This window comes from Plectropomus leopardus, chromosome 11 (assembly GCF_026936395.1).
Source record: "Plectropomus leopardus strain MGB_pleo_1.0 chromosome 11, ASM2693639v1, whole genome shotgun sequence".
NCBI lineage: Eukaryota > Metazoa > Chordata > Actinopteri > Perciformes > Serranidae > Plectropomus > Plectropomus leopardus.
In genome coordinates, this window is record NC_142186.1 from 20334283 (window position 1) to 20347204 (window position 12922).

The window sequence follows — 12922 nt, forward strand, 5'->3', positions numbered from 1 at the left end:
CCCAAATCGTTACTTGTGTTTTATAACATGTCCTTTGTAACTGATACTGGGTCAATCTTTTAGCAAAAGTTACATTTACAGAGATGAACACCACTGAACACCACAGTCAGTCTTAATGTGGCAATCATCCACTTCAGGTCGAGAGAGGCACAGCAGAGACAAGAGGACCGCTCTCTCTCTCTCTCTCTCTCTCTCTCACACACACACACACACACACACACACACACACACACACACACACACAGTATCTTGTGGGACTCTGCAACAACGTGACTTAAAGGAAATAATGGACATAATCATGAACAGTAACAGGGATAACCCATGCACTCTGTATTCTCTGCAATGCAAGAAACAAAAAAAAGGTCCAGATAAACTGAAATACATGTGAAATGTGACAAAAACCTGTACTACAAGTCATGTTATTTTCAGTCCTCCTTTGGTTTCAGATTAGTTTTATTCATCGGGCAGCTGAGACAGAAGTTCACAACAAAAGTATCAAATGATCTCTGAGGATCAGCACTGAAAGCAAGGTTTAATACTAAAGGTGTAGATTTTGTTGCGGGATGCAGAGGACGTCCCCACTAAATATTTAGAACATGTGCTCGAGTAAATACACGAAAGTAGCGGAGGGCTTTTATTTTGAAAAATAAAAGACATTTACATCATACATTTATGCAGAAAAGGCACAAATGAGTGTTTACATAATCAGCAAAATACAGGATGGTAAGTGTCTGATGCTGGTGATCTTACCTCAAACAATGGGTTGTGGGCTGGTCTGATCAAGAGATCTGAGTGACAACAAAGGTGAACAGACCTCATGAAATTCTCAACAAATTACATAACAATACAATCTGATTCAATCTGTCCCAATCTCTTTCACACCTCTGCTTTTGTAACATCTCTGTCTGCAGTGGGGGGGTGTCGGGGAAATTTAATTCACATGTAAGTTCGAGAAAGCTTCTCAAAGATGTCCTGGACGAGTAGCTTAAAGAATTTACACAGCAGTCTGTTAAAATACTTTGTCTCAGTACACAGCTCGAAGTCTTAGGAAACAGCAGGAACTTAAACAGCAACAAGAAAAGACGAGATAAAACTGGAACTGCTCACTTATTTCTTCTGAAATATATTTTGATGTATTAAGCTGGCATTTAATTGCCCTCTTTTTGTTTGTTTATAATGTGTTGGTTGTGTGTTGGTTTAGTTAATATATAATATATATAGATATAGATATAAATATTACAAGTACACACATACTACTTTCCTATTTCTGTGGTTTTAAACTTTGATTTTTAAACTCTGGAGACACTAGTTGTTGAGAGAAACATCGTAGTAGCTGATTCAGAGCTTTTGGTCAAATTACTCGATCTTTTAAGTCACATGGAGTTTACTGTAAGGTTGTTATGGAAATGTAGATTTTTAATTTTTAATCTCAGGATGTGAAAAATCATACAGATAAAAGGTCCTTAAAGTGTTGAGGGGGGACAAAGGGCAGATTTGAACATGTCATCCATCTGCAGAGGAGGATCATGTGATTCGATCAAAAGCTCCAGAACAGCCACAATTTGAGACTGTTTTATTGAGACTGTTTTAATGAGACTGTTTTATTGAGATTGTTTTAATGGGATTGATTTGTCAACTACTCAGGGGTTTACAAAACACAGAGAGCTGCACTTTAAGGCATTTTCATATATGGTCACTTTACCAGATATTTACTAATATTTGAACCAAACAGGAAAATATTTAAACGCCTTGTATTTCTGTCAAGGTGACTGGAGCAACACCCTTAATCCTGCTGGTTGGGGTCAGAGGGTTCATCTACATTCCTGAACCAGCAGAATTTGATGTCCAACACCTTCTGTGGAGTAAACACATACTTTGAGTCAGTTAAAGGGTTATGTCACTTCATGTGGAGGCGCTGAGGCAAAGGTGACACTAAAAGCATGTAAGGGGTGACAGAGGCAAAGAACTGCAACACAACTATGACACACAGGTCTGGTGTTTTACCTGTATTAAAGGTCTACGTCAAATTGTTTTAGATAATAATTTACAAAAACAATCTCAACAAAAGGTGCACCCAGTTGCTGTTGTGGAGCTTTTCATCGTGTCACACAATGCTCCTCAGAAGTCGAGACTGTTTTTCAGCCAACATGGACGAGAAGTCCCCCGAGTATCACCTTTCACCCTGAGTTTACCATGTGTTGTGACATGTGTTTCCTCTGCAGTAGCTTCAGTGTGGACGACACCATCCTCTCTCCCAGCTTAGAAATGAAGAGACTCCAAAACAGCATTTTCTCTGCTTAGTTCAAAGACTCTGGTAAAAGTGATGGTGGTTTCTCACAGTCCCCAATAAACAGAACACAAGTCAATACTCATCCAGAGGAAAATGATGGCATTGTACCCATCACAGATTTTCACAAATAAGACCAAAATGGTGCTACAACTTTGATTTTAAGTTGACGGGTGTACATGGACTGCATTTATATAGCGTTTCATCATAAGCACTTTCAAACAGACCCTTTTCACGATAGACATTTTGACTTGTCATTGTAGAAAAAGCACAGGTGTATTTTTTTGATGTCTGCATTCCACCATCGGTAATGTTATCAGTTTCACTTGCGCTTTTCCAACTATGAAATGTCAAAATGTCTCCTGTGAAATTGTTTTAAAGTCAACATGGACAAGAAGTCCTTAAGTGCTTAGAGAAAAAAGAAATTTTAAATCTGGCAGATTATTATGACAGATGGCACGTGGCCTCCATCTGCTGAGTAACAAGTGATATTTAAGCTAAAAAATATCAAAAAATGGACTTTGTTTGTGTTACGATTGTTTTTGTATTTGAACTTTAAATCTCAACTGATGCAAATATATTATATCAACTGTAGTCAACAAGCACTTTTGTATATCTGCAATTATGATGCTCACTTACCTAGAGCATTCACAATTCATTTTTAGTCCAGTAACATTTTGTAATGAAACCGTACTAGTTTTCCACAACTGCTTTGACTATTTAATGTTCCAAATTTCAGCTTAATAAATAAATGCATTTTAGCCATTTAGCCTACACTTCCATAGTGTGCATAAGACATGGAGGCCTATGGATCTATGTGTTGGTATTTTGCGATATTATGACATAAATACTGTAATCATGAAGGAAAAAGACAAAATGTACCAGGATGCCACCAACACGTGAGCGCAAAAACGTGGACGAGTCCATTTCTCCCAGACGTGGGGGGGTCTATGTATTTCACATGCACACTGGCATGCGTTGTGTGTGTTGCAGGACTCAGAGTGCCCCACCCCCCAGTCCATACAGCTCATGTCCCGGCTTCCTATAAAAACTTTACATCGCGGACACGGTGTACCATTCACCCCAACACCAGCCGAGCGACCCCAAAAACCGTCCCAAACCCCGCGGCAGCCGCAGGTAAGCACTTTGCACTTTCACAGAAGTACCTATATGTAAATAAATAAATAAATAAAGAAGTAAGCGGCGAGGGACACGCGCCCTAAGCTGGTTCTGCATCCGTGACAAAGAGTGTCCTTTTGTCTCTGTGGCATGTTGATGTGGCAGTTTTTACTTTGCCTTTCACAACTTGAATCTTTTTCCTTGTTGCAAAGCTGTTGCATTGAGCTGCTGCTGTTCATGTGGCCTCTGAAACTACAGAATTTAAAGGGCTAACACACCTGAAATGGAGAACTGCGAGGAAAAGATTAGCCATTCATAAATTGACATTTTTTGGTGAAAAAAAGGAGAGAAAAATCAAAGTGTGACTCTGCTATGATGTATTATGCAAATAAATGGGACCAAACTAAGATGAGCACTGTATTGGAGATTTCTTTGTTTTCTTGAACAAAATGTCCAGGATTTTTTTCTTTTGTTTTTAGCAGTTTGTTCAATTGGTATGAATACTGTTTTTTAAAATGTCCATTGTGCAACATTTTCATTGTCTAAATTTAGTCTTTAATGGAGATTTTTTATAGTGACTATTGTAACTGTAAAAACTGACTTGCAAGTTTTGTTGCTTTTTGCATCCAAAAATCATGAAAATACTCAGTACTCTTTAATAATAATCTTTGCATTCAGTATGTTTGTGTAGTCAGTTGGTGCTGATTTGACTCAGGCTGTATGTGGAGCCCCTGAGCGCATGGCATGTCATCTGTACATTTTGTACCCTGGCAGTTTGAAGACTGGAAAACAGAGTGCGCATCTCATTTTAAGGTGTTTTCTTGGTAGTACAGCCAGTTTGAGCTCTGAGTGAAAAGGTACTGCTGAATATAGATTGCATTTTAATTTCTTATCTGGTTTTGATGAAGAGGTCTGCAGGCATTTTTAACGGCACAGAGAGCCATGAATGTTTACCTTTTTGTCCTGCTGTTGGTCAGCTGTTGCTGTTTGCATCACAGATTGGATTATAGTCTGGATTTTTGGGTCACTTTACCTATTTGATTAGATTAACACACAGATGTCAGTTTCAGTGGCTTTTAACAGTAGGAGGGCAAACTGATTTTTGTTAATGCTAATTTATAATCTTGAGATTTGGCTCATTTAACTGACAAAGCTTCATTCTTCCACTTGGTTTTCTCCCAGTTCGACTTCTTTCTTTGTTTCTGCAAGTCAGCCATGTTTGCGTCCCAGCTGGGGCCCAAAATGGAGGTTATGTCTTGGGTTACACTTTCAGCAACTAAGGGAAAACACAATTTGACCTCTGACCTTCATATCTGAGTGCCATTTAAGGATATAAAGTTATACTCTATGCAAAAGTATTTCCCCTTAACGCACACTTATAACCTACTGTAAGTGCTTGGTGATGCGTTTATCTGCAAACTCTGCCCCCTGCCCGTACTTTTCTGTATTTTCTTCTAATGTGCTGTGGTCGGGACGTTCCTGGGCACGGTGCTCAGTTAAGATTTAATAAAAAGCACAAACAAAACACAACAAGTATAGGGAGCTGAAAAATCAAATGGACAAATACGGAGTTGGATTTACTTTTGCTGGCGGTTACAAAAAGTATCTGAAAATCCCTGCATAGTGTACCTCTAAATGGTGTTTAGGAAGACCGTTTGTACACCAGAATAGAATAGAATAGGATAAGTTTTTATTGTCATTGCACAAGTACAACAAAGTTACTCATATTATCTGGTTCCAGCTTGTCGCTTGTGATCAGCTACATTTTCAACCCCAAGGTGCCCTTTTAATTGGCTGAATCATAATGGAAACATGTCTCGTGTGTTATTTTAAGAGCTGAAATGATGTGCTGATCAAAATAAAATAAATAACTCTTTTGATAATCCGTCAGTCATTAAGATTATTTTTTCTCAAGCAAAATCAGGAAACATTAAGCTATCACTTTGAACTCTGTGTCGTGAACTTGCACTTTTTCTGTCTTCTGACATTTTATTGACTAAACTATTAATTGTAGAAATAATAGATCATTAAAAATCATTTTCAGTTGCAGCCATAATTTTTTTTTTACAAAATTGTATGGAATTCAGCACAACTTTGTGTCTTTGGGTCTTGACAAGAATCAAGTGTTTTCTGAGTTAATAGTGTGTAGTGACACTGTGTTTACGCGTTGAAGTTTTAACATTCATGTTAAAGGCTTCGATTCATTAGTTTGCAGTTACACACATCAGAAAATCTTGTGCACACTAGCGCCGCACAGAGAAACCATGGCAACAGTGGTGTACATGCCACAGTCATGAGTGTGGCGGATGCCCAGACAGTGAAGCGGAGTGATTGCACAACCACACAGGTTGATGATGTATTCCTGAGCTGTCGTTGTCCAGCTGGAGATGTATATTTTACTGATAGTCGTGCTGCATCTCCTGATGAATCTGTCTTTTCACGCGGCTGTTATCTGCGCTCACTCGCAGGAGATGCCCTGCTGCAGGCGGGTGGTCTGCACGGGGAGTAAAGAGTGACACGGGAAGGCGGGACTAAGAGGAAGCAGGGAGTGATGATGACATTTCATTGGCTGTGTGGAGTTAAGTACACAATGTACCCAGTAGATGTTGTGGCTCCGCTGCAGGCTGATTGACATCCTCCAAATCAATTTTATTTAACAACCTTCATGAGAGAGATAGAGGACATTAATTCAGGTTCCAACCCTGTTTGTGTTTTCACCTCCTCTCCTGATGGGAAGGAAAGATTTCTGTCATCTCAGCATTTCTCCTCTTTAAATCATCTTTAGACCAGTTTTGTAACGCTTAAAAATAACACGCTTTCTCCCATTTGTAATAATTATGAAGTAGTTCTGCCAGAAAGAAAGAGTCAGTCCTTAATGTCTGAGTCAACAGTCCTTGTGTTATTCATTGAGTCTGTCTGCAGCTGGTGTTTGAAATGTGGTCACAAGTGATACAAACGTGGGGCGCGCCCTCCTGCTGTTCTGTTAGTCCTCAGGTAAACCGGAATAGCTCACAGGTGATTCACCTGGATTCCTGCCGAAGCATGTAGGGAACCACTCCTAAACACTGAGCCACTCAATCAGCTGCCACTGACGATTTTCTGCTCCAGACTGGTGACTTAAGACTCTGAACACACATTACACATGAAGATTATCGTGGTGCATCGTGCTACAAACAGTTGAGACTGTGAGCAAGTGGAAATCATGCAGATTATTAACCTCACCAACATCTTTGTTTTTGCATCCATTTTCCATGAAATGAAAACATCTAAGACTGTTTCTATAAACTCAAAGGACTTCTCTCAAACTTTGTTAAAATTAGTTCCTGAGCACTTCTTTTCCAAGAAAATCCATCCAGCATATCAGCTTCCTTATCAAACAGCATGATTACAGCACAGTTGCAATAAAAGGTCTGTCTAAAGTGTGCAATTTTATCTTGAAAAAAGAAGTTATTAGGTACGCTGATCTTTGAATTTTACAAGACTTAGGCTACAGATATGCATCCCTTTGGTCACGTAGGATGCATCCATGAAGAGGATGATTAACCCTGAAAGGCGAGCTTTTTCTTACTCAGTTTGGTCACGACAACAGACAGGTCAAGACCCAGATGAGGACGACAAGAACACAGATTAACTTCTCTGAGACAGTTTCTTCGGTTGCAAAAACCAATCGTTGCATCAGCTAGCTGCTCTCGGGCGATCTTGCAGGTAAAGGCGCTGGATGTAGATGTCTTGTACCACCAGATTCCTGGAAATAACATTGGAGAAGAAGATGTCCGATTAGAGAAATGAACATTTAGATGACCAACAACAACTCTGGGGGACATTCCTGCAGTAGCCTTGTTTTGTCTGATCAAACTGCACATTTTATATTGACCTTTTATTGTGACCATCCCAAAGCACACGCGTGTGCTAATGATGGTGTTTTTTGGAGTTGGCAGAAACCAAGATATCTTGACCACTAATCTCTAACGTGTCAAACTCTTAAAAACATCCTACAACTCCCATAATGCACTGCAATAGCATCAATTTGCAGAGAGTCATATTCCAAGCTTTAACTTAGATCTTAATAATAGTGGTGAAAAGACTCCCAAAAATTATCTTGCCTTGTTTTTTATTTTTATTTTTTTTAATTAATGCTAGACAATGAAAATGGAATTTTGCTAAAACTAATTTTTGGTATGGAGCCAATGTTTTGACTTTGGGTCAAATTCTTGTTGTGTTTTTTTAAGGTGTGTTGTGTTGTGTTTGTTCAAGCGCTTCACTGTACGACTCCAAACAGTATGAACACCTTTTGTGATGCTGTATTTCGGTTTGGATTTTAGGAGAAGCTAAAACTCGGAATTGCATCACGTAAACATTCGCTCATCTCAGTCTTAACTGCAACTATTTGTTCAGTGAAATGGAAACAGATTATGTAACACAGACAGCCAAAGGAGCAACCAAAACACAACTACAACAAATAAATGTTTATAAAATAGGAATGTACTGTCCCATGTTTCTAATCTGAAGCGTTGTCAGCTCCTTGATGTACAATCTGGAGGTCTGGGACATTTAATTTCTGCTCCAGATTTAGATTAAATGGACACATCAGGTCAGTTATGTAACCCTATACTTTCACATGCATTCTGCTTTAAGAACGCACTTGTGACGCTGTATTGTTTTGTTTGCATTACTCCTATTTACCTTGAGTTGACTTAAGTGAGCAAATCATATCTGACACTCACAGTGGGTTTTTCTTGTTTTAGGAGGCGGCAGGAAAGGGGTGTGTTTGGGAAAGCGACCTACTGAGAGTAATGCATTTCGACAGTGTGTATGCGTTTTTCAAAGTGGGCGTGTGCTGAGGGCGAGCCCGCAGATCTGGTTGGGTGAGAGAGGGGCTGTATAAAAAGGCGGAGCACAGCGCAGGAACACTCAGTAGTACAAGTTTATCACTCTGTTGGGCATCCGATTTTCAGCGTGGTGAGGAAGTAGAAGCTCCTGCCGCTCTGTCTCTGGCTTTTTTTGCAATCAGAGGGTTTCTGGAAGGTGAGGACTCCAAACCTGTTTGGTTTACACACAAGACCGACTTTTAATGCACGGGGTAATATTGAAAGCTTGGATTTCTTTTTCTCGTAAGGGGTGTAACTTTAACCAGGTTGGCACTTTAAAGCTTCACATGTTTTTTTCTCCTCAGTCTTCCTCCTCATCTTCCCTTCGAACCTCGATCACAAATTCAGTTATCAGTCCCAGCTGACTTTCCTGTTTGTTTTTCATTATAAAGACCACCTGGAGGTTTATATCTTGTAATGCATCCTTGCACCAGTGAAAACCATCCAGTTAGTTTAAAAATGTTAAATCTTGGCTTTTCTCAATGGGGATCATTTCGTTCTTTAAGTCATTGTTGGATAAAAATTCATCAAGAACTTTTTCTTTGGTGATTTTATTCAACTATTAATGTCCAACAAGTGTGTTAAAACACCACTTTATTCATCTGTTAAACATGGGACTGTCCATGTGTGAATGAATGAATTTGTTCTTTGCTGCGCCATCAACTGACGCAGTGTGAATGGTCGCTCTATTGCTTTGGTTCAAACATGATAATTTAATAACAGAGGGGCAATCTGGGTGGAAATGGTGACAAGTAGGTCAGATCTAAAATAATTATATAAGCACTTAAATGTTGGGTTTGTCTGCATGGCGATCATATCGGATCGGTGCGTGAAAGTTTTGTGCCATGGCTGCAGGCGAGAGATGTTCCTTCCTCACGCATAGATCAGATGGTTTTGGTTTATTTGCAAGTCAGTAGCAATGTCCTCGTCCTCTTTTGGCAGCAGTGCTCAAAAACTATTAAAAGTTTGGCAAGGAAAGTATCTGATGCTTCTATAGAAGCTGAGTAATGCATGGACTTCTCATGTGTTAGAGACTCAACTTCTGTCCACTTTTGGCAAATATTAAGTTTTTCAACTGCGTTTTTCTGTCAGATGCAGAAAATGCTGCGTAATCACTCAGTGAATTCTCCATTTTCTCTGCAGGTCTTAAGAGCCGCCCTCCGTGTCGACCCATCTCACACTACATCCACAGACATGATCATCAGACTGGGCAGGCTGACACCTGGATACTTCCGCCTCCTCCAGGTATGTTTCACCACACGAGATATACTGTAGATACTCTATTTGATGCATTTCTGCTGAGTACTTTATACTGGCACATTACCACTAATCTACGCCGAGCCATCTGTAGGAGCGCTGTGAAGCTTAAATTCTTGATGAAGAGCTTCACAGCCCTTATTTTCACTTTTAGCAGGTTTTATTTTAGCTGTCAGTGTGTCCACCCCTTTTCTTTATCCCTAACGAGCAGTTCTGCTTCCAGACAAGGGGCCCTGCGCTGTCCTGTGATCCACAACCCGCTTTCATCACTAGTATAATTAGGGGTGACACTAATCATTGCGATATGATTTCCTCTAAGTTTCCTTTGTTCGTCCTACTGTCATCATAATCTGCTCATCAGTGGTGACCGCCCGTGTGTCTCGACCATTGTGTAAAGTCTGTGTTCGCTTATTTACACTAATTCAGACACAAAGGCTGTCCCCTCATATAGCTTTACACCGACTCAAACGCCTAACAGACCGGAGAAAAGTGACTGGCTGTTACATAAGGTTTGACATGATGGCGGGACGGTAAATTTTTTAATTTGTTAGTAATGAGTAGGTATACCAGGAATTCAAATTTTAAATATAGAAATGATTAGATTTCAACATATGGTTTGACTTTGTAAAACATCTTAATGAGTGTGATCACAAAACCCATTTATGAGGTCCCTGGTTATGATCATTATCATGATATGGTGTTTACATGAGCAGAGAAATCAGGTTGTCCATTTCCAAAATACAACCCGGTTTCTTTCTTTCCAGTGAGCATATTTGGGGTTCTCATAAATGAAATATGCCATTAACATGCTAAAAAACATAAACCGGACACTCCAAAATCCTGATCATAAACACGTTATTCACATCCATGTAAATGCTGTTTGCTTCATGGCAGCATTTCCTCAGAAAATCAAATACACACAACTGCTAACAGCACAGACTGAGGAGTGAAAGACTGACACATTAGCACAACACTTCATCTTTTTTAATCTTAATCTACAGTTGATTTTAAATTCGTATAAAAAAGAGAAGGTAGCTGTTTGTACGTTGTGCTCTACAGTCAAATCTCCGGGAAAAGAAAAAGTGTTTAAAATGTTTTAGAATAAGGTTGCTGGAAATATTTCCTTGTTAACAAGCTCTATAAGATAAAACAATAATCCTCAATATTCCAAACATAGTTGACAAAGCTGCCACTAGCTCTGAAAACTTAGACTCCAGCATTTTGCTGACAAGCCCACTGTGAGTGCATGTGTACTGTCTTCACATTTAGGGCAGTGTTGGCACATGCCTAACCTTTAAACATTCCTGTCTCGGTGCTCCGGGGTCTACAGGGGTTATGGAGTGCAAGGAGGAGCTGCACATTTAGAAACACACAGTGAGGTATGATCCTCTGTAGGCGGTCATTCTATACGATGCGTGCTGTTGAAGTCTGGGACCATGATTTGCTCCTTATGCTGTGTGCACAGAACATTGTGTTCCCCTTTTTGTTAACTTACTCCTCCTCCTAAATTTTTAATGACTGTTCTTGCCAAATGTTTGGTCACATGGCAGCAAGCTTTGGAGCTAAAGTTTGGTCTTTAAGGGAGAATCCTCTTAGGACAAAATATTTGCTTTTTTTTTAAAGGTTAGTCCCTTCGGGCTTTAGCGTCTTTATTGACAAGAAACACGTCATGAAAGGCTCATTGTTTCCACCAACCTTTGACCTTCGTCCTGTTTGTTTATGTCTCTGCAGAGGCAAGTGGCCGGTGAGGTGCAGACACAGCCGCAAGACCGCGCTGTCAACCAGATTGCCATGATGTTGGCCATTATGGGCCTGAGTTTGTCCTACTACAGTGCCAAACAGATGACAGAGAAGGTTCACGCCCAGCCGGCACCCTGAAGAGTCTTGACCTCTCTGATCGTGGAGATAATGGATGAGCCAATGAGGAGTGGAGGAGCGAGGGGAGCAGATGCAGTGGCACAGCAGTGTCTTCCAGAACCGCACTTTTTCTCACCTCACAGTCACAGTCGCACTCAGACACAGAATTTCTGGGATCCCGCAGAGACTCTGGGGCTGCTGTTAAGAGTTTTCTATGCTTTCTGTTGTCAGGACCTTGAGGGGTTTGTTGGGGTGTCTCACTCGGGGTTCATGGATAAGACTGGTTTAATGGACCAGTTGGGGGGGGTGATCAAAACCAGGTGACTGCCAGCTGGGTCTGACCGTTAGTCGTTACAAAGGTGCATGCTTGCAAGATGATGTCAATACTGTTCTGAGCTACAAAAAGGGGAATAAACTTTATACTGTGAATTTTGCTCCAAACCTGTCCAGATAGTGTAAATAATAAATGAACAGTAATGCCTTTTTAAGGAAAAAGCTCACTGCAATAGAGATGTACCTTGTAACGAAGTGATGACAGACCCAGAATATGGCTAAAGAGGATGAACAGTTAGCTCAACCCTTTTTAGATTTTCTGTATTTTTCCTTCATGAGAAAACCTTGCAGAGCCTCGTGAACAGATCAGGAGCTGTATTCACAAACTGTCCATATATACTTGTGAAATGTGTCTGTCAGGTGTCAGAGATTCAGTGACTATTTGCGCACAAGAGCAGTAACTTTTCAAATACCACAACAGATCTTAGGGACTAAAACTACTCAAGACCTTTTTTATGATGTTGTTTTTTTTTTTCTTTCCTGTGATTTCAAACTGTTTTAATATAAATCGAAGAAATCCTGTTAAGAAGATGTGTCATGACTTTAACAAGTTGAGAGCCCTTCCTGCAATATCTACAACATGTTAATGCAAACATTTAACTTTACTGAACATAGCATGGGTGTGCAGATGTTGAAATTGAAGCTAAATCAATGAGTCTGTCTTGTTTTTATTGATGAATGAATGTATTTCTTTATTTTGTAATGATTTAATAAAGCTGTGAATATTTTGAAATGACATGTATAGTGGATATTTAGTGATGTTATTTAAAACATTAACTCTGATTAATCAAAGCCACAGTTTCTACGCAAACCGAAAGAGTCGCTGAGTTGAGTTTGAACAGCTCCCTTGTTGGTGCCAGAGGCTGCAGAGCCACAGCATTTCCTGTATCAAAGACTCTGTGTTGTCTTCTGCACGCAGTAGGAAATGGTGACATCACCTGCTAGTGTGCCCTCCTCACACGCAAGCCCAATTTTATAGTGAATTTGCAAAAATGTGCCTGTGTAGAGATGGCTTTGTTTGTGCTAGAAGAGGAAACCCATGCAGTAAAGGCATGTGAGGAATGAGAAGGCGTGAGAACGTGCTCATCAAGTCTTGAAGTTTAAAATAGACTTTGAATGTCCGGTCTATGTAAGTATGTTGTCGTTTGGATTACAGACAAGAAAAATTAAAAATGGCAAGTGTGTCAAAGGGACAGTTGGT

At 40.0% G+C, this 12922-nt stretch overlaps 1 protein-coding gene across 1 annotated transcript; it reads left to right on the forward strand.

The window, feature by feature from the left end:
* The first annotated feature begins 3265 nt into the window (after positions 1-3265).
* On the forward strand, positions 3266-12457 carry LOC121945879 (transmembrane protein ZNF593OS-like). The gene is made up of 3 exons (XM_042490246.2): positions 3266-3424; positions 9418-9519; positions 11263-12457. The coding sequence occupies exons 1-3, from the start codon at positions 3317-3319 to the stop codon at positions 11407-11409; spliced, it is 357 nt and encodes a 118-aa protein (XP_042346180.1). The 5' UTR covers positions 3266-3316; the 3' UTR covers positions 11410-12457.
* Positions 12458-12922: the final 465 nt, after the last annotated feature.